The following is a 23098-nucleotide window of genomic DNA, read 5'->3' as shown; positions in this document are numbered from 1 at the left end:
GTGCAAAGATGCACCGAGACCCGTCTTGGCTTCAGTACTGCTCAAACTAACTCCTGAAGGGCCCCTGCCTTGTCCGCGGGAAGGAAGATCTTCTGAGCCACCGTGTCCAAGATCATCCCCAGGAACTAGAGTCTTTGAGTCGGCTCGAGGTGAAAGTTCAGTAAGTTCAGAATCCAACCATGGCGAGACAGTAGCGTCATTGTGCGGCTGATGCTGTCCAACAGTTGTTCCTTTGATCTTGCTTTTATCAGAAGCTCATCCAGATAGGGGACAATGTTCACCCCCTGAATCCTGAGTTGGAACATCATTTCCGCAATCACTTTTGTGAAAACCCGTGGAGCCGTGTATAGGCCGAAGGGTAGTGCCTGGAACTGATGTGTTCATCCAGTAGAGCAAACCTGAGACTAAGAACTCCCCCTCCTCCAGACTGGAGATCACTGCTTTCAGAGACTCCATTTTGAACCGGAAAATCCACAGATATGGGTGTAACGATTTGAGGTTTAAAATGGACCTCACAGAACCGTCTGGTTTCGGTAACACAAAAAGACTGGAATAATATCCCTCGCCACATTGTGGAAGTGGGACTGGAACAATGACTTGAGCCTGAACCAGCTTTTGAATGGCCTCCTGTAACGTAAGGCGCGTGTCCTCAGAAGCTGGTAAGCCTGACCTTAAGAACCTGTGAGGCGCAGGACCGTCGAACTCCAGTTTGTAGCCCTGGAAAATCAGATCTTTCAACCAGACATCATGGCAGGAGCATCTCCGATTTAGGCTGAAGAATCTCAGATGAGCTTCCACCCTGAAATCCCCCAGGATTGGAGGGACACCGTCATGCTGAGGACTTTGAGGAGATAGAGCTGACGCCCTGATCCTGAGGCCCTGTGGTGGTAGGTTTACGTGACTTACCTCTGGTGCATTTGAGGCACCTCTGTCTTTTCCCTTAAACCTTCCGGCCCGAAAGGACTGCAGGGAAGGTCCTGTGTAAGAGAGTCTAACCAGTGGAGCTGCAGACGGGAAGTACATGGATTTTCCAGTGGTAGCCTTGGAAATCCATGTGTCCAACTCACCTCCAAACAGCCAATCTCCTGTGAAAGCCTCTACACGCTTTTTCGACTCTGCGTCCACAACCCACTGACGTAGCCACATTGCCCTGCGTGCAGAAACCATCATGGTAGAAGTACGAGCATTAATAATGGCAATGCTTTTGATTGTTTCACAGAGGAAATGAGCAGATTCCTGGATATGCTGAATCACAGTAACCATTTCAGCCAGGGACTTATCACCCATTAGGCCCTCTTCAAGGTTACCCGCCCAGGTGTGAACGGTGTGAGTCACCCAACAGCCCGTAATAACAGGCCTTTGGGAGGCTCCTGCTGCAACATAAATAGATTTCAAAGTAAGTGTTTTCTATTTTCCTGTCCGCAGGTTCCTTTAGGGCAGTAGCCCCTGGAACTGGTAGCACCGTCGTTTTTGACAGGCGTGATACCGAAGCATCTACAGCAGTGGGAGTCTCCCAGATCTTTCACTCCTAAGGAGCAAAAGGAAAGGCGGCAACTAATTTCTTTGTCACCTGGAATTTCTTGTCAGGAGAAACCCATGGTTCCCTGAAAAGATCATCCAACGCCTTAGAATCAGGAAAGGAGACCAGCACTTTTTTCTGTGCAGAGAAAAAAGATTGCGGTACCTCTGCTTCATTCCCAGGAATATGCAAAACATCCCTTATAGCAAGTATAAGTGACTCCACACCTTGCGGCGGAGAAGAATCTTCCACCTCAGCAGAAGATTCCAGTTCCTTCCCCTCCTCAACCTCTGGTACCTCCTTTTCGGACTCCGAGAGAATGTCTGGTAACCCCCGCTTTTGGGGTAGTGGATGGGTGAGGGGATATTTGTCTCCCTTATCCTTAGTCAGAGTAGTCATAGACTGTTGTAACTGCTGCCTTTCCTGTCTAGCAGTAGTTAACTCATTGGACATGTCAGCAAGCATAGTTTTAATAGAACCTAGCCAAGCTGGTTCCTGTAAATCACCCCCAGAAGCCCCACTGTCTTGTGAAGGCTGACTACATTGCTCACACATGACAGAATCTGCAGGAGACATTAACACACACACACACACACACACACACACACACACACACACACACACACACACAAGCAAGACTGCCCACCCCAGTATGTGTGGAGAGACACAGAGATGTAGGGACCAGCACCCAGCCTGTAACTAACACTTTAGAGTTAGAAAGTTAGGCAATATGGTTGTTAATGTGTGAGGAGCTTAAGAAAAGGTTCCCACAGTGGACTCTCCCCCTTTACTACACCGCTTTACCAGTGTCTGGCCGTGGAGATTTCCCTGGAGGAGCTGGCTGTCTAGCTGCAGCACTGAGAATCCGGAAAATGGCACCAGAAAGCCGCTGGTCCCGCTCTGAGGCAGCTTCACCCCCTTACATGGCGCCGGAGTTACAGTAGTTATTTATACTGCCAAGTCCCCTGATATGTGTAAAAGGGGCCCATAACACCTATTTTCACTGCCGCTGCCAGTCTGCGCGGGGGCTATGAGATCACCCAAGAGGGAGTCCGTATGCCCGCCCTGCAAACGCGCCACACCTAGAACCGGGGGACCCCGCTAGCGGGACCCCCAGCAATACTCATCACTCAATGTACTTCAGGCTGTGTGCTGGGGGTGTGCGGCAGGTGTGTGCGCGAGAGCGCAATGCCTGCGGCACACTGACCCCCAGGGCCGTTGTCCTGTCAGCGGGCTCCGACTCAGCGGCTCCAAGAGGCCGGTGTCGGTCCCCTAGCGTCCCTTGGTGCAGGTAGGCTGTTGCCCAACAGCCTACCTGAAAGAAAAAAAAGTTTTAACCCTTGATATACAAAGCCTACCTTGTCAACATACTTTACCAAGCTGGGGTCTGCAGAGGACCCCACGTTTTTTTGTCTAAATTCTCAACTGTTTGATGCAGTAAATTACTAAAATTATGTTTTGGGGGTTTCTGAAGGGATACGTTCTAGTAAGGGTACGATAGCCTAAAATATTTTGTTTATTTATTTCAAGAGTAGTTAGCCATTAAAAGCCATATATTCTTCTTCATTACAGTGTGTAAATTTTTACATCCGATTGGATACTGTATATTCTTGTAAAAAGGTTATATCATTTTACTACGGTAACAATACATCACTATTCATGTGTTGCCATCGCTACAGTCCTTAGTACATGTCACAGTGGTGGTTGTTTTCCTGTGTTTCTCACATATAAAACGTTCTGCATTTGTAACGTAGTATACCAAGCGGGGTCCCGGTGGGACCACAATTGTGTTTTTTATTATTTACGGTTTTTATAAAGAACATTTTATAAACCTAATTAAACAGTATTTATCTTAATCCGATGCGGGACACAGAGAAATATCAGGAGTAAAATAGTTGTTATAGATATGGCAGGATCACAAAAAATAACATTCTGGGTTCCTCAGAAGACCCCCCTTGGTATACTAAGGGTTAAATGAAACTGAAGAAAAAATCCTCTGGAGCTCCAAAGTGTGCATCCTCTCCTGAGGGCACATTTTTCTAAACTGGGCTGTGGGGGAGGGCCTAGAGGGGAAGAGCCAGCACACCCTGTTTGAAGAATTTAAAGTGTACCGGCTCCTTTGGACCCCATCTATACCCATCGTACTAAGTGACCCCAGTATCCCATATGGATGTTAGAGAAAACAGTTTTTTAACAGCTCAGTTATCACGGCTGAGTTTAATATGATATTCGTGGATACATTTTCTCAATCACAAAAGGAAAGAGAACAATCATTCTGTGTTTTTTGTACATTTTTTGTGCATGGCTTTATCATAAGATGACAATTTCTTTTGTGGGATCATTTGTCCTTTGGGTACTTCAGTATGCCAACTAGACATATTTGTCAGGGTTCCTGGTCTTCAATATATGTTCTAAAGGCATAAAACATAAATTCAAAGGGCCTGATTTTGAGTTATCCATGCAAGCATCCACATCCGCATACATGTGACTGCACTGATCCATGTTTCCATGCTTTCCATGTTGCACCACACCCCCCCATCCTCCTCCTAGCTTGTCTGTCCCTCTCTCTCATCCTTAATCCTTCGATCTACCCTATCACCACTGTCAACAACTGTTCAGCAACCTGGACTGTTTAATATCCACTTCCTGTGCTACCTGCCTAGAACACTAAAGTGCCCTACACACTGGGTGACGATGACGGGCGATATGAACAATATCGCTTAGAAATGAACGATATATTGTTCATATCGTTTAGCACCAACATCCCCGCGGTTGTTTATCATTGTTTTCACGTCATTTTGCAATGCAAAAAATTAGAACGATAACGATCATCATTCAGATCGTACATCGTCCAAATTGCTGCCGTCACCCAGTGTGTAGGGCGCTTAATCCTGGGTACCCACTGGACGATGTTGAATGGATGATATATCGTTTACTGATTGGTGGATGTATATCAACGATATGTATGTGAATGAATTCATTCACAGACATATCATGTCGGCTCTGCTGCACAGTCGATGCCCAATATATCTGCAGATCACATGGTTAATCAGCGATTCAACGCGTCATCAGGATGGGCCGGTTTAAGTTAATAACGTTCCTTGTGTCCGCGTGGAAGTTTCTGCACTGCTGCCGGGATGTCTGGTTAGAGCGAGCCACAAGCGGTGAGTTTTTTGGGGGGAGGAGGTGCATATGCTTCTGCCCCTGGCAGCCAGAGATGTGACCTGGGCAGGGGATGCGTGTGCTGGAACTGTGACCTGTGTGTGTGTGTGTGGGGGGGGGGAAGTTGGGGGATATGACCATTGGGAGGCACGATCAGAGGGATCCGACAGTAGGAGCCCTACCAGCGGGAGCCATAGCCTGGTGGGTGGTTAGCGGGCTCCCCTGACAGCAGGAGCTCCTAGGGAGGAGGGGTGCAAATGCTTTGACCAGTGGTCAGTAACAGTCAGTGCCCTTTCGGGTCTGCCTGCTCCGCAATTCCCCTTCAGGTTCGCAGGTGTCGTACTACTCTTACTGGTCTGCTAGTGCCGCAGTTCCCCTTCAGGTCCGCCGATGTCGCAGTCCTCTTATTGGTCCGCTTGTGCCACAGTCCTTCTTCTGGTTCTCTGACACAGCAGTCCCCTTTTCTTGTACGCTGGTGCCGCAGTCACCTCTTAGGACCGCAGCACTAATGGATATGAGAGAGGGTCAGAGAGGAGTACTCATGGGTGTGAGAATGGGTCAGGAAAGTGAAGTGATGGATGTGAGAAGGGGTCAGGAGGAAAAATGATGGATGTGAGAGGGTGACAGGAGGAGATAAGATGGATGTGACAGGGGTAACTGGTGGTGAGGCAGATGTCCAGCTGGGAGGTGATGGGTGTGGGCAGGGGAAGCAGCTTGGCCTGTGGCTGAGATATGCCCACTGAGTTCCGGTCACCCTGTGAGTTCCGCACTATGTATGGAGCCTAGTCCGTCTCTCCTGGTATAACCCAGACACATATACTACTGTTCTCTCCTGGTATAACCCAGACACATATACTACTGTTCTCTTCTGGTATAACCCAGACACATATACTACTGTTATCTCCTGGTATAACCCAGGCACATATACTACTGTTCTCTCCAGGTATAACCCAGACACATATACTACTGTTCTCTCCTGGTATAACCCAGACACATATACTACTGTTCTCTCCTGGTATAACCCAGACACATATACTACTGTTATCTCCTGGTATAACCCAGGCACATATACTACTGTTCTCTCCTGGTATAACCCAGACACATATACTACTGTTCTCTCCAGGTATAACCCAGACACATATACTACTGTTCTCTCCTGGTATAACCCAGACACATATACTACTGTTCTCTCCTGGTATAACCCAGACACATATACTACTGTTATCTCCTGGTATAACCCAGGCACATATACTACTGTTCTCTCCTGGTGTAACCCAGACACATATACTACTGTTCTCTCCTGGTATAACCCAGGCACATATACTACTGTTCTCTCCTGGTATAACCCAGACACATATACTACTGTTATCTCCTGGTATAACCCAGGCACATATACTACTGTTCTCTCCTGGTATAACCCAGACACATATACAACTGTTCTCTCCTGGTATAACCCAGACACATATACTACTGTTATCTCCTGGTATAACCCAGGCACATATACTACTGTTCTCTCCTGGTATAACCCAGACACATATACAACTGTTCTCTCCTGGTATAACCCAGACACATATACTACTGTTCTCTCCTGGTATAACCCAGGCACAAATACTACTGTTCTCTCCTGGTATAACCCAGACACATATACTACTGTTCTCTCCTGGTATAACCCAGACACATATACTACTGTTCTCTCCTGGTATAACCCAGGCACATATACTACTGTTCTCTCCTGGTATAACCCAGACACATATACTACTGTTCTCTCCTGGTGTAACCCAGACACATATACTACTGTTCTCTCCTGGTATAACCCAGGCACATATACTACTGTTCTCTCCTGGTATAACCCAGGCACATATACTACTGTTCTCTCCTGGTATAACCCAGACACATATACTACTGTTCTCTCCTGGTGTAACCCATGCACATATACTACTTGTTTTATACAATATACTATATTGTTTCCATCTTGAAGTGGGCAGCAGGGAAGGAATGTTTAAAACTTGCGAAATAGAGCTGCACTAATATGGCCACCATCTTAGGGTCCCAAATCCACACCCCTGACTCATATAATCATCATTTAATGTATATCTAAACTTAGAAAGTATTTATTTGGCATATTGTCTCAAGGTACTTCGCTGTTACAGCAGCAGAGGAAAACTGGAGAACAGATGTTCTATTTCCTTTACCTGTATGATCTTTAGGAGGCCAGCCTATTATGTAAATTGCTGGAAGATTTGGCACATTTCACAATGATGATCTGCCAGTGTATATGGAGTAAAAGATTAATAGGCCAATGTCCTCACAGCTGATATATCTTTTGATGGCAATGATGGTTGGTCACAGTGCATGAGCAACCACCATCTGCAGATATATCTGCATATCGGTTTATATGCAATGTCTTTCAAGTGTGTATCCAGCTTAAGCTCAATGTCTGTTTTAGCTTCTGTTGTTTCTCAGTTCCTATGCCCTGTAGAATGTAAGTTCTCGTGGGCAGAGCACTCTACCCAAAATGTATTTTGCAGGGACTTGTGCTGAGGTAAATGGCTGGGGAGGAACCGGCTAGTACCAGAGAAAGAGTTACACAAACATATATGAGCCGAAGGGTTCATGTGGGCAGTGTAGAAAGGTGCAGCAATGTATATTGCTGGAAATTTTAGTTTTGATCAGAGATGTGTGGAAAAGGTAGGCAGGGGAGGCACTGCATCACCTGTCATAGACTTTTCACACCAGAGTTTTTACTATAAAAGGAGATTATGGTAGACTTACCATAGTTAAATATCTTTCTGCGAGATACACTGTATTCCACAGGAAATAACATCGGGGTGTAGAGTTGGATCTTGATGCGAGGCACCAACAGGCTAAAGCTTTGACTGTTCCCAGGATGCATTGCACCGCCTCCTCTATAACCCCGCCTCCAGGCACTGGACCTCAGTTTCGTTAACCAGTCCAATGCAGTAGCAGGCAAAAGAGACGGTAGATGTTAGTCACATAGAAACACATTCTCACGACAGGAGAAAGCACTAGCGGCTAATGCCATACAAACTCAAAGAAGCTAAGTGCGTCAGGGTGGGCGCCCTGGGGAATCCAGTGTACTTCGCAGAAAGAGATTTAACAATGGTAAGTCTACCATAAATCTCCTTTTCTGCAGCAGGGTACACTGGTATTCCACAGGGAATAACATCAGGGATGTCCTAAAGCAGTTCCTCATGGGATGGGATGCACTGTAGCAGGTACAAGAACCCGGCGTCCAAAGGAAGCATCCTGGGAGGCGGAAATATCAAAGGCATAGAACCTGATGGACGTGTTCACTGAGGACCACGTAGCTGCCTTGTGCAATTGTTCAGTAGACGCGCCCGGGCCGCCCAAGAAGGTCCAACAGACTGAGTAGAATGGCCTTTGATAGCAGCAGGAGCTGGGAGACCAAACCAGAAGAGATAAAGGCCGGAACCACAATCTCTTGGTTAAGATGAAAAGATGACACCACCTTAGGTAGATAACCTGGGCGAGTACGAAGAACTGCCCGGTCACGGTGGAAAATCAGAAAGGGTGGACGACAGGACAAGGCGCCTAAGTCCGACACCCTCCTAGCAGATGCAATAGCCAGTAAAAACATGACCTTAAGTGTAAGACATTTAAGATCCAGAGACTCAAGAGGTTCAAATAGAGACTCTTCTAGGGCATATAAGACAACAGACAGATCCCATGGAGCCACAGGAGGGACATAGGGAGACTGAATCCGTAAAACGCCCTGAGTGAAAGTATGAACGTCAGGAATAGACGTAATTTTCCTCTGAAACCACACCGACAAGGCAGATATATGAACCTTGAGGGAGGCCAGACGAAGACCTTGTTGCAGAAAAGCCAAAAGCCTAGAAGTACTGAACGAATAGGCATCATAATTCTTAGCAGCACACCATCTGAAGTAAGAGTTCCAGACCCTGTAATAAGTCCGTGCAGAAGCCGGCTTGCGGCTATTGTTTGAATAACCCGCCTCTGAGAATCCCTTGGCCCTCAGGAGTGAAGCTTCAAGAGCCACGCCATCAAAGCCAGTCTGGCCAGGTCCGGATAGACACAAAGGCCCTGAATGAAAAGGTCTGGGCATTGAGGAAGTAGAAGAGGATGCTCTATCGATAGACCCTGCAGGTCTGAGAACCAATGCCGTCTGGGCCACGCTGGAACAACTAGAAGTAGTATGCCTCTATCTTGCTTGAACTTCCTTAGAACCCTGGGCAGGAGTGACACTGGAGGGAACGCTTATGGCAGCCGAAAGTTCCATGGAATTGCCAGTGCGTCCATGAATGCTGCTTGAGGATCCCTTGTCCTTGATCCAAAGACCGGAACCTTGTGATTGTGTCGAGACGCCATCAGGTCTACATCTGGTAGGCCCCACTTGTCCAATAGGAGTTGAAAGACTGCCGGATGAAGACTCCACTCTCTGACGTGAACATCCTGACAACTGAGGAAATCCGGTTCCCAGTTGAGGACCCCGGGGATGAACACTGCTGATATTGCTGCCAGATGGCGTTCCGCCCAACGGAGGATTTTTGATACTTCAGTCAATCCAAAAGGCAGGGCCTGGATTTGATAATGTAGGTTGCCAATAGCAAACTGCAGATACTGCTGATGCGACATGGGATACCATATAGTCTTCGGGTTCCATGGCCAGTAAAATAGACCGCAGAGTTTCCACACAGAATTTGGACACTCTCACAAATGAGTTCAATGATTTGAGGTTGAGTATAGGCCGGAAGGACCTATTTGGCTTCAGAACTAGAAACAGGGTCGAATAGTATCCCCTGCCTCTTTGAGACAGAGGTACCGGCACTACCACTCCTGTGTCCAGGAGGGATTGTACAACCAAGTGTAGAGCTTTCGCTTTTAATGGATCAACAGGGATAACCATTGTGCAAAACTGGCGAGGGGGACGTCTCTTGAAAGAGATTGCGTACCCATGAGAGACAACTTCCCGCACCCAGGCATCCGAAATGGTCTGTAACCAGGCCTGGGCGAACTGCAGAAGCACTGTCATGCAGCAGACTTGTCTTGTTTGGAAGCAGGCTGACGGGCGGCTCAGGATTGTTTAGATTTAGGTTTAACGGTTTTGGAAACACGGGCCTGTTGCTGATATGCTTGACCTTTTGCCTTCCATGGAGGTCGAAAGGAATGGGAATGAAAGGTGGTACTCTTAGCCTTTGGAGCAGAAGGGTTAGAATTTGCGAGGCACGCAGTCTTGGCAGTAGCCAAGTCAGTTACAATCTTGTTCAGATCCTCCCCAAATAGGATGTCTCCTTTAAACGGCAGCACCTCCAAGGTCTTTTTGGAGTCCAGGTCCACCTTGCAGGACCTCAACTACATAATTCGACGAGCCAGGATAGATGTAGTAGATGCCTTGGCTGGCATTATGCCTGCATCAGAGGCCGCCTCCTGAATATAGTGGGAGGCTGTGGTAATATAAGACAGATAATGTCTGGCAGTGTCAGAAAAATCCTGAGGTAGCTCATTCTCAATTGCCTGAACCCATGCTTCAATTCCTTTCGCAGCCCAGGAGACTGCCATAGTGGGTCTATGTATAGCACCTGTAATACTCCTTTCACACTGCCAATACCAGGTCCCACCCGGGAATTGGAAACGGGTCCTTCCCGGGTGGGATCCGGCATCGGCAGTTGCTGCAGGCTTGCCCGCCCCGGCAATATGCCGTGCGGGTTGCCATAGCAGCGGGGGGGGGGGGGGGGGGTAGGTGGAGGCTGCACTGGGAGATGAGATCTCCCCATCCAGTACACGGGTCCCGGGTCGCATCGACCCGGGAGCCCGTTTACGCAGCCACTGACTCGGTGTTCAACCCGGGAATAACACTGCTTTATACCAGGGTTGAATTGCCAGGTCAGGCGACCCGGGATTTCGGCTATGCCCCTTTCACACCACACACCGACCCGGCAATATGCCAGGTCGATACTGGGTTATTTGTGTGGTGTGAAAGGGGTATAAGTGAGTAAATAGACTTCAGGCATCCCTCCACATGCTTATCCATTGGTTTCTTCAGGGAGGTGACGGTGGTGACAGGCAGAGTAGATGACACTACAAGACGGGCAACATGAGAGTCCACCGGCGGTGGAGTTTCCCACTTGTTACTCAACTCCGCAGGGATAGGATAATGAGCTAGCATCTTTTTAGACAGGGAAAATTTCTTTCCTGGAGACGACCAGGATTCCTGACGTACGTCAATTAAATGGTCAGAATGTGGTAAAACTACTTTAGCAACCTTCTGACGTTTGAATTTATCAGGTTTCTTAGAGGCAGTAGTAGGCTCAATGTCATCATCTATTTGAAGAATTAGCTTAATGGCCTCCACTAGGTCAGGAACATCATCCTCGGTTGTAGATTCCTCATCAGAAGCAACTGTATCAGTGTCTGACGGATCAGTATATTTCCCATCCCCATCGGAAGAATCATCCGAAAGATTAGTGGATTGTGAGGAAGAAATATCCCGTTTAGATGACCCCTTGGCCCCAGAGGGGTGTGGGGTAGACTTTTGTCTAACCAAAGATTGATTTAATTGTTGTAATTGGGTAGACAGAGTATCCGCCCAGGGCGTATTAACTACAGGGACAATATGTGGTTGCAATGGCACAGGAAGTCCTACAGGGGAGCGTAAGACGTGTCACAAGTGTAGTTAGCATACTTGAGAATGCTGCTCAAGGTGGGTCCTGATTGGTCACAGGTGCTGCAGGTTGACTAGGTGTATGGCACTCAGCACCTGAACCAGCAGCTAAAACTTCTCCCTCAGGTAAATCCGTGGCACCAGTACTGCACGTTGCAGAAGTGTCCTCGGATTTCCCGCCCTGTGTGGCAGACATTATAAGGAATGTAGCACTAGGGCGTAACAGTACAATATAGCCAGACAAACACAATACCTACAAATAACCCCCTATGTAATGTGACAGCAAATACAGTACACAAAGCAGAGGATTTAAGCGGTATGAGTTGACTGGAAAACACAGGAAAAATACCAAATCTTATATTCTGTGTGACACTAATATATATATATATATATATATATATATAAAATGTTGAAAGAAGGTAGCGGCACTCAGAGGCTGTTGAAGTCAAAATGTATTTCACACATACTGTAGAGACCAACGTTTCGGGGTGCTTACGCCCCCTTTGTCAAGGTGAGGCGTGAGGGGGCATAAGCAACCCGAAACGTTGGTTTCTATGTGTTGAATACATTTTGACTACAACAGCCTCTGAGTGTCGCTACCTTCTTTCAACATTGTACCATTTGTGACAGAGGGCACCGGAGCAGTGTTACACACTAAGAGGGAGTGCCGGTCCGTAGCATCTCTCTCTCTCTCTCTCTCTCTCTCTCTATATATATATATATATATATATATATATATATATATGGGACCCTGACGCACCTAGCCCCTCAGGGTACAGAATATAGTGATAGCAATATGTGATACAGGAGAATGGAATCCCACACAACAGCTACAGGCACACTCAGTCACATGAACAATGCAGAAGTTATTACATATAAACAATAAAACTGCACTGGACTAGTAAATTCACATATTACTATGTATGAGTATAGATATAACAATGCACAGTAGATACTGGATGTATATCACAGAATACTTGTACTAAATATTCAGATAGCACTACACTTAACTAACACTGTCTAAAATGACATGTTGAATACTTAAGTGTCTGTAAAAGCACAGCACTGATGAGACAGGTGGCTTTACAGAGGAGACAGAGCCCTGCAGTCCCGGAGATCAGCCCAGCTGGTAGTGAAGATGACCCCAAAATCACAGTCAGGGAGTGAGGGAGAGTGAAATGCAGCTCCAGGGCGGGAACACCAGCAGTAGATGGCGCCCGAAGCTGGGGAGGGGCCTTATCCCCATGCTGGTCCTCACCACCGGGTACTGTGGAGCCTATAACAAATGGATTTTAGTAACTCTGACCTGTGCTCCCTTGCCCTGGTGGATATTGTGGGGTCCCTGTGCAGTACCGTGTCCACACCAGCCTTTTGGTGCCCCGGATCAAGATCCAACTCTACACCCCGATGTTATTCCCTTTGGAATACCAGTGTACCCCACTGCAGAAAAATGATTAGAATAATACAAAGAAGATATTTCTAGTATATCCTTTTTATTTTCATATACTTTATATAGTAAAACCTCTGGCATATATGTTAGTATGACAGGAAAAGCTCTGCCTCACATGCCTCACCCCACCGCATGTCACTGGTTTTGTCCGTCTACTTTGTCATCCTTGTTGGTCCCTGTCATGTGTTATGCTAAAATATTTTTGTATGTTCTGCTATTTGTTCTGTTATTTAGATCCATGTATTTATGGTTCTCCTCATACAGTATGTACGCACATTCCTGTAATTATGTATACCGTTCACATTTGTCATTTCTGGAAGACTATGCCAGGCTTTACAGAATCTGTAGCACCATTTCCATAGGTTGTAAGCTTGCGAGCAGGGCCTTTCTACCTCTGACTGTTTGTTATTACCCACTTTGTCTTATCATTGTGTCCAGTTGTAAAGTGCAACGGAATTTGCTGATCTATATAAGAAACTGTTACTAAATAAATAATAAATAAATAATATCAATAAACAAGTAGGATGATAATGAATATTAGTTATTCTTATGTACCCTGTACCTCCAGCACTCATGGCTCTGGGCCGGATGTAAGGCTGTGGGAGTTGGCCAGAGGTGTGGGTTGCCAGCCAAACTCAGATGCTTTTTTAAAGCGGCAATCAATTACAAGGCATGGTATTGCCTTGTAAATTATTGTCGCTTTAAAATAACATCCAGTATTCGTCCGGCAACCCGTAGCTCTGTCCAACTCGGACGGCATTACATCTGGCCCTCTCTCTCCGTTATCTCTGCAGGTCTCTGGTCTCTGGTGTGTTTACAATAGGGAAGATCAGTGTAGCTTGTATGGCTTTCCTACTATACATAACAGCACATTATACTGCCATAATAAATAATATGCTAATACATACTATGTAGCACATTACATTATAGCATATACTGTAATATAGATTGTAAGCTTGCGAGCAGGGCCCTCCTACCGCTATGTCTGTCTGTTTTTACCTAGTTTGTTCTATTACTGTTGTTCTAATTGTAAAGCACAACGGAATATGCTGCGCTATATAAGAAACTGTTAGTAAATAAATAAGCTACTATAGGGTAACATCATGGAGATGCCAATGGTAATTATACTGCTACGAGCCTTGAGCCAATAGACAAGTAGAGTCTGCAGGTATAATTAGAAGTACATTACTCCAATGAATTAAATATGAAGAAAATTTAAAGTACAAGTTTACCAAGTGTCAATTACTGCTCTTGGACTAAAATAAGCATAGTAATTATTAATTAATATTACCCACCTACACAGACCTTCTTCTCAGGATCTAGGTTGTAACCAGGATTACAACTACAGTAGAACCCTGTAGGGGTTGATATACACTCTCCATAACCACAGAGATTCCTCATTATCTTGCAATGGTCAGTTTCTAGGGGAGGAAATAATACGGTTATACTTAACTGGCAAGTGAACCATAATGTTAGAAGCAGTTAATGACAGTAGTTGCCTTACAACTCACCCGTTGATTGTAAGGGAGCCATTTCAACTGCGCTCCGGTCATCATACTCAGCAGGCTCTTTTCGGACAGCCATCGTAGTGGGCTCCAAAGCAAGGGCTGCATAAAGGAAATATTAACGTGTAGTTTAATACTGGCACTTAAATATTAGTTGTAACAAACGTTTTCCAGTTTGACAATGCTCTAAGGGCCTAATTCTGACTGGATAGCTGCAGCGTGGGTTTCCTCCAGTTACTCCGGTTTACTCCCACAATCCAAAAATATAATAATAGTTTAATTGGCTCCCAACAAAATGAACACTAGTGTGAATGTGTGTGTGTGTGTGTGTGTGTGTGTGTGTGTGTGTGTGTGTGTGTGTGTGTGTGTGTACATGTGGTAAGGAGCAGAGCCGTAACTACGTGTGTGCCAAGGGGGCTTGGCACACAGCGCAGTTGCCCTGGGGGCGCACGGCCAGCGGCATGTAATGAGTCAAATTGACTCATTACATGCCGCCTCTCTGTGCGCCGTGCGCCGCGCTGGAGGAGAGAGACCAGCGCCGGAGGCAGCGGACAAGGAGGAGGAGAGAGGGGGAGCAGGGAGCCGCAGCAGCGCTATGTTATTGGTAGTAAGCGCCGCTGCAGCATCCCCCTCTCCTTCCGTATTGGCTGCCCGGCAGCCAATACAGAAGGAGAGGGGGATGCTGCAGCGGCGCTTACTACCAATAACATAGCGCTGCTGCGGCTCCCTGCTCCCCCTCCCTCCTCCTCCTTCTCATCTCACTGCCGCCACCGAGGGAGCAGCACGAGGAGCCTGTCAGCGGGGAGAAGGTAAGTATATCCCCCCCCCCCCTCTCTCTCTCTCTCTGTCTCTCTCTCTCTCTCTCTCTCTCTCTGTCTCTCTCTCTCTCTCTCTCTCTCTGTCTCTCTCTCGGACACCGCCTGCCGCAATGTGTAAAAAATGGGACTGGCTGCCGCAATGTGTAAAAAATGGGACTGGCTGCCGCAATGTGTAAAAAATGGGACTGGCTGCCGCAATGTGTAAAAAATGGGGATGGCTGCCGCAATGTGTAAAAAATGGGACTGGCTGCCGCAATGTGTAAAAAATGGGGATGGCTGCCGCAATGTGTAAAAAATGGGACTGGCTGCCGCAATGTGTAAAAAGGGGAACTGGCTGCCGCAATGTGTAAAAAATGGGACTGGCTGCCGCAATGTGTAAAAAATGGGACTGGCTGCCGCAATGTGTAAAAAATGGGGATGGCTGCCGCAATGTGTAAAAAATGGGACTGGCTGCCGCAATGTGTAAAAAGGGGGACTGGCTGCCGCAATGTGTAAAATGGGACTGGCTGCCGCAATGTGTAAAATGGGACTGGCTGCCGCAATGTGTAAAAAATGGGACTGGCTGCCGCAATGTGTAAAAAATGGGGATGGCTGCCGCAATGTGTAAAAAATGGGACTGGCTGCCGCAATGTGTAAAAAGGGGGACTGGCTGCCGCAATGTGTAAAATGGGACTGGCTGCCGCAATGTGTAAAAAATGGGGACTGGCTGCCGCAATGTGTAAAATGGGGTCCTGGCTGCCGCAATGTGTAAAATGGGACTGGCTGCCGCAATGTGTAAAAAGGGGGACTGGCTGCCGCAATGTGTAAAATGGGACTGGCTGCCGCAATGTGTAAAAAATGGGGACTGGCTGCCGCAATGTGTAAAATGGGGTCCTGGCTGCCGCAATGTGTAAAATGGGACTGGCTGCCGCAATGTGTAAAAAGGGGGACTGGCTGCCGCAATGTGTATAAAGGGGGACACCATCTGCCGTAATGTGTAAAAACGGGGACGCTGTCTGCTGTAATTGTAAAAAAGGGACGCTGTCTGCCGCAATGTGTAAAAAGAAGGACCGGCTGCCGCAATGTGTTAAAAGGGAGACTGGCTGCTGTAATGTGTAAAAAGGGGGACTGGCTGCCGCAATGTGTAAAAAGGGTCTATCTGCCGCAATGTGTAAAAAGGGGCACTGGCTGCCGCAATGTGTAAAAAGGGGGACACTGTCTGCTGTAATGTATAAAAGGGTCTCTACCTGGTGTAGTGGCGCTACTGTGCAGCGTAATTTGAATAATGTAGACTACTGTGCACCGTAGTATGAATTGCTATTATTTTGTGGCCCCGCCCCTTCCCAGTGAAGCCACGCCCCTATAATTTTTGGCGCGCCTACGGCGCGCTCTGCCCCTATCTTACATGGGGGGGGCCACTGTCGTTTCTTGCACACAGCGCTAAAATGCCTAGTTACGGCACTGGTAAGGAGTATAGATTGTAAGCTCCACTGGGGCAGGGACTGATGTGAATGGACAAATGTTAAAGTATAAAGCACTGCAGAAAATGTGTGCGCTATATAAATAACTGGTAATAATAAATACACTAGTATAACTATCATCCTCCTGCTATAATCGGCGGGGGGCAGATTGAGGAGCATGCATTGACTGGGGGGCAGCATAATGAGCGGGGACCTGTCTGCTACAATTGGTGGGGAAGGGGGGCACGCTGAAGATTGTTTGAGGAAGAGGGACGCCAAATCTGTGTTTTGCTTAGGGCCCCATGAGGTCTACATCCGCCTCTGGATCACACAATGGCCTCCACAGGCAAAAAAAAGCAAACACATTGCCCCAACAGGAAAAAACGCAGTACCCCACACAAAAAAAATCTACCCCACACAGGAAAAAAACACATTGCTTTTTTTACACAGGAAAAAACTCCAAACACTGACACCACAGGAAAAAAATTGAACACATTACCACCACACGGGTTAAAAAAAAACCCCAAAAAAACTATTGTCCACCACAACATTTAATTTCCCCAGCCAACCTCCCATACAGACTGACCGGTCAAAGAGGAGCTGCCAAGTCCAGCAGCAGCATTAGTGAGGTGGGTGGGATGGCAGGAGGTTGCAGTTACAGCCATGCCAGCCAGCTTTTGTTGTTAGATGGTCCTGTTGTCCCCATAGCCCCCCTCCCCAACCATTCCCTCCTGCTGCTGTATTGTCTGAATGGAGGCTGTCAGCCAATAAGAATTAGCCTGATTCCTTCCTACCAACTATCGGCGTCACAGTGACAGTCTACAGAGACAGTCATGGCTTCAGCTAGCCACATCTGGTCAAAGAGGAGCTGCCAAGTCCAGCAGCAGCATTGGTGAGGTGGGTGGGATGGCAGGAGGTTGCAGTTACAGCCATGCCAGCCAGCTTTTGTTGTTAGATGGTCCTGTTGTCCCCATAGCCCCCCTCCCCAACCATTCCCTCCTGCTGCTGTATTGTCTGAATGGAGGCTGTCAGCCAATAAGAATTAGCCTGATTCCTACCAACTATCGGTGTCACAGTGACAGTCTACAGAGACAGTCATGGCTTCAGCTAGCCACAGCTGCTTCAGTTTGCCGCAGCTAGCCAATAAGAATTAGCCTGATGCTTATTGGCTACTGCTGGCTTATACAGATTGTGTCCACTGCAATTGGCTTGTAGCGTGTCCGACGCTTTTGGCCACTTCTGATGTAAAGAGTACACAAAAAGAAATACATTTCCACACATGGGTAGAATCAAAAGCTTGAACCTCTCCCATCTCAAATACTAAAAGAGGTTCCTTCATTTATTGCATTATGCTTCCTAGATTAGAAAATGGTAGCCCTGTTGGACTTCTGATTTTTTTATTTTATTTTTATATTTTGGAAGGGTGGAAGGAACCAAAAAGACTAATGATATTTTATGGAAATACAAAGTCTTATGAAAAAAACAAGGTTTAATTTGTGATGGTACTGTGTAAAAAACAGTGATACTGAAGATGGAATATGAAAAGATGAAACATAAAAAAATGGACTCTCAGCAGTGAAGGAGTTAATGTTTATTTATAATCTAATATATTGTAAAAAGCACGTACAGTACATATACAGGGAGAGTCACATTATTATTACCACCTCCTACATTTAACTTCCACAGCGCGTAGCCCATGAAGTACGTCACGTATTGTGCTCTGGCTTGGTGGGTATATAATGTGTGCATTAGGCCGTCTGAACACATATCACTCGTTTACGTCATGGGTAAAAGGGGCAATTTTATTCCCGGTGCAAAAAGGGGTGAATATTGGCCCTCATTCCGAGTTGTTCGCTCGGTATTTTTCATCGCATCGCAATGAAAATCCGCTTAGTACGCATGCGCAATGTTCGCACTGCGACTGCGCCAAGTAACTTTGCTATGTAGAAAGTAATTTTACTCACGGCTTTTTCATCGCTCCGGCGAACGTAATGTGATTGACAGGAAATGGGTGTTACTGGGCGGAAACACGGCGTTTCAGGGGCGTGTGGCTGAAAACGCTACCGTTTCCGGAAAAAACGCAGGAGTGGCCGGGGAAACGGTGGGAGTGCCTGGGCGAACGCTGGGTGTGTTTGTGACGTCAACCAGGAACGACAAGCACTGAAATGATCGCAGATGCCGAGTAAGTCTGAAGCTACTCTGAAACTGCTAAGTAGTTAGTAATCGCATTATTGCGAATACATCGGTCGCAATTTTAAGAAGCTAAGATTCACTCCCAGTAGGCGGCGGCTTAGCGTGTGTAACTCTGCTAAAATCGCCTTGCGACCGATCAACTCGGAATGAGGGCCATTGACTTTTGGGACAAGAACATCAGCTATGAAGTTGCGTGATGGGCCGACCGACGCGCTACAGTGGAGCAGCTCATATTCAAAATAAACCTGGGAGCTACCAGATGTGTGTCTAAAATGACAGGTCAGCCCGTCTAGCTGCTGTCCATGCTACACACAGCGGTTACTCTGGTTATTAGCTAGTGGTCATAATAATGTGACTAGACCGTGTCTATACAGTACATAGTAATACATGATTGTCTTTACTTGTATGCTTGTGTTTATGTTCGGTTCTAGACTTCTCCACTATTTTCACTGCTTAATGAATAGACCCCTTAGTGTGTAATGTTGCAATAAAGGAATTTACATATACAGTATATGTTAGTCGTGATGTTGAATACAAGGAGTAAAAAAGAGAAATAATGCTAGGGGCTTGTGGGAGATGTAGCAAGCCTTCCTAATAATCGAGATGTTGCCCATAGCAATCAATCAGCTTCTACCTAGCATTCTCTAAAAATGATAGCTAGAAGCTGATTGTCTGCTATGGGCATTTTCTCCACTTTTCCACTTCTACGTCTTAAGAAAGCTTCATACATCTCTCTCATGGATATGGTAAGTGAGTGAGTGGTGGTGTATAGATGGAACAGTGCACCAATATACTATATAAAAGCGAAAATTTGTCCTTCTGTCTTTCTATACAAATCTACAGTTTACAAGCTATGATCATGAAATTTTAGATACGAGCGTATTAAAACACGGCGGAGGCAACTAAAACAATTTGAAAGCCCTAGCACCCCTAGGGGGGGAGACAGTAGCACAGAGTATATCAGGAAACAGCATAACTCCGGAATTGCTGAAGCAATGTACTTAAAAATTGGTATACATATGCCTTACAGTCTGGGAACAAACACTGTGGGAGGAAGACACCCCTAGCACCCCTAGGGGTGAGACAGCAGCACTGAGTATTTCAGCAGACAGCATAACTCTGGAATGCCTGCAGCAATTTACAACAAACTTATACACATCTGACTTACAATCTGGGAACAGACTCTTTGTGGGTTAGACACCCCTAGCACCCCTAGGGGTGGGACAGCAGCACAGAGTATGTCAGCAGACAACATAACTGTGAAAGGCCTGGAGCCATTTACACCAAACTTGGTACACATCTGACTTACAATCTGGGAACAAACTCTGTGGGGGTTAGACACCCCTAGCACCCCTAGGGGTGGGACAGCAGCACAGAGTGTTTCAGAAGACAGCATAACTCCTGCATGCCTGGATCAATTTACAACAAACTTACTACACATATGACTTACAAGCTGGGAAAAAACACTGTGGGGGTAACACACCACTAGCACCCATAGGGGTGAGACAGCAGCACAGAGTTTTTCAGCAGACAGCATAACTCTGGAATGCCTGGAGTAATTTACACCAAACCTGCTACACATATGATTTACACTCTGGGAACAATCACTGTGGGGGTAACACACCACTAGCACCACTAGGGGTGGGACAGCAGCACAGACTATTTGAGGACATGCATGATATGTCAGTGGTGACAGGGCTGCATGTGACAGGGCCAGTGACATGATGTGAGGAGGGGAATGGAGGTAGCACAAACCCACACACTGAGAGTTATATAGTGGAAGTAGCATGGTCCACCAGCAGCACAGAGTATATCAGGAGATACATAATGTGCTACGCTATTTAAGAAACTAAATAAAACGATAATTTCACAGGGGCACTGACATGATGTGAGGAGGGGAATGGAGGTAGCAGGAAGCCACAGACTGAGACTTATATAGTGGAAGTAGCATGGTCCACCACCAGCACAGAGTATATCAGGAGATATATAATGTGCTGCACTATATAAGAAACTGTAAATAAATTGATAATTTCACTGGGGCACTGACATGATGTGAGGAGGGGAATGAAGGCAGCATGAAGCCACAGACTGAGAGTTGTATAGTGAGAAGAGCAGGGTCCCTTGGGGGAACAAAAAGGGGTCCAGCCAGTACACAAAGTGCGTCAGGGAAGCAAGATATGCCTATAAACTAGATCTCCAACCAACGTAAATTAACAAACAACTAACATTCTAATTAACCATCCTCATCCCGTAGCGAAGCACGGGTATTCAGCTATCTACAATGTTATTTATTCTGTGTGTTTAATATTTACATTTATTTTTGTAAACAGACATCCTTAAAATCCCGGGCAACGCTGGGTACTCCAGCTAGCACATAATATATTGATCCCTTCTAGCTCCAGTAAGAGAAATAAATGAATGCTCACAGACAAGCCACATTAGTTATGCTTCCCATTCAGCTATGGGTTAATATGCAGTGTTTGTTGTCCTTTAACTTCAGCAAGTCTGAAACAGCATGCAATGATTATATAGCATTGTAAATATCAATTATCTGTAACTACCATAAACAGTAGTTTGAGTAGCACTTGACGCTCTAAATGAATTATTTATAGTTCTGCCAGGACATATTTGCTAAGACTTGTATCCCTAGGAAAATGGCATTTAACAAGAAATTAAACTTGTTGTCCCTTCATAGATACAGCCCCTTTATCATTCAGAATTGAAGACTTCTTTTTTCTTTTTTTTATTCTTTATTTTCATTTTGCAAATTAAAACAATTCCTATATACTTCAGTATATATATCAAAAACAAAACTTTGACAGTAGTCTCATAGCATGGTAACTGTAGTCATAAAGATGGCAACAAAGAGAAAAAAAAGAAAAAAGGATACAGATATACCATCATATGTTATACATCGTTCATTATGAGACATAATATTGGAAGAAAGGAGCTACCTCGTAGCAATATCACTTATAAACGTAGTAACTATACAAAGTGTGAGGCAACAAACATTTAGAAACAATTAGAAAGAGAAGGAGAAGGGGAAAAGAGAGGGGGAAGTGGAAAAGGTCACAGATGTAGATCATGTGCAAACCAGAGAGGAGGTACTGGCAACCTCCGTCTTCAGTGTACAATCAGGGGTGCATAATCAGCATAGGTCTTAGTGGTCTTAAATTCGATCCAGGGAAGCCAAGTAGCCATATAGTCTGAGTATTTGTCTAAGGCGGCAGAGTAAACATCCTCCATTTGCATATAAAAATCAATGCGTTGGAACCATTCCCACATTGTCGGCGGGTTAACGGACCGCCAGTGTACTGGGAGTACAGCTCTCGCCGCATTATTCAAATGCTTAAGGAGGGACTTTTTGTAGTGAGACAAGGGGATATTTGAGTGTGACAAAAGCCAAAAATTCGGACCCGTTGTCACTAGGCCTCCTAAAATCTCTATCGATAGTTCAACAATAGTGTTCCAGAAGGGGGCAATAGACGGGCAATCCCACCAAATGTGGATCAACGTGCCCGTACCTTTACCACAGCGCCAGCACAAAGGAGAAACTGAGGGGTAGAATTTATGTAAAAGAGATGGGCACCTGTACCTTCTCGTCAGTAATTTGTATTGTGTTTCCACAACTTCCAAGCTAGTGGAGCATTGTGCCATAACCTTGCAATGTGTGTCCCAGTGGATCTTAATTCCCCGGTGCGTTAAGTCTTTATCCCAGGCATCACAGAAGGAAGGGACAGTAGGGAAGTAGCCCTGCAGAAGGATTTTGTAAATACCCGACACTACATGTGAGGGGGCCATCGCCTGAATGCACATGGATTCAAAGGGAGTAAGAGCCTTAAAAAGGTCTATCGCTCCTCTCTGCGAGGTAATGAAGTGGTGCACCTGAAGATAGAACCAGTAATCCTTAGCAGGTATATCGCCCGCTGTCTGTATCTCAGAGAATGATTTGAGTTTGCCATGTGCAAGCAGGTGAATCACCCTAGTCACACCTGCCCCCTCCCATCGAGAAGCAATCTGAGTGGACCTTCCCGGGGGGAACATCGGGTTACCTAAAATAGGCACAAGGGATGTTCGTCTAGACGAGACTCCCAACTTATAACGAAGCGTCCGCCATAAAGCTAAAGTGGGCCCCACAGTGGGATGTGACGAGCGGCTAAATTTAGGAGACCAGGGCACTGCTTGTACATTAAGAGTGGTGGAAGAAGACTCCAGGTCGACCCACTGTTTCCTATATGGACTGGGGCGGGACCAATCTACAATCCTATGCAGTACCGTGGCATGATAATATGCAGAAATCATAGGTAGTTGTTGTCCGCCTTGAGATTTCAGTCTAGACAGATGGCTA

At 46.1% G+C, this 23098-nt stretch overlaps 1 protein-coding gene across 1 annotated transcript in view; it reads right to left on the bottom strand.

Moving 5' to 3' along the window:
• LTBP3 (latent transforming growth factor beta binding protein 3) overlaps positions 1–23098 on the bottom strand; it is a 282983-nt gene that overhangs the window by 170172 nt on the left and 89713 nt on the right. Inside the window, exons 11-12 of the mRNA XM_063945201.1 lie at positions 14307–14402; positions 14091–14216 (exon numbers count right to left, since the gene is read on the bottom strand). Of these exons, the coding sequence (XP_063801271.1) occupies positions 14091–14216; positions 14307–14402 (222 nt within the window). The remainder of the gene's footprint in view (positions 1–14090; positions 14217–14306; positions 14403–23098) is intronic.

Source organism: Pseudophryne corroboree, chromosome 11 (assembly GCF_028390025.1).
Source record: "Pseudophryne corroboree isolate aPseCor3 chromosome 11, aPseCor3.hap2, whole genome shotgun sequence".
NCBI lineage: Eukaryota > Metazoa > Chordata > Amphibia > Anura > Myobatrachidae > Pseudophryne > Pseudophryne corroboree.
The sequence above is the reverse complement of the archived record's forward strand: the minus strand, read 5'-3'. Positions and strand labels throughout refer to the sequence as shown.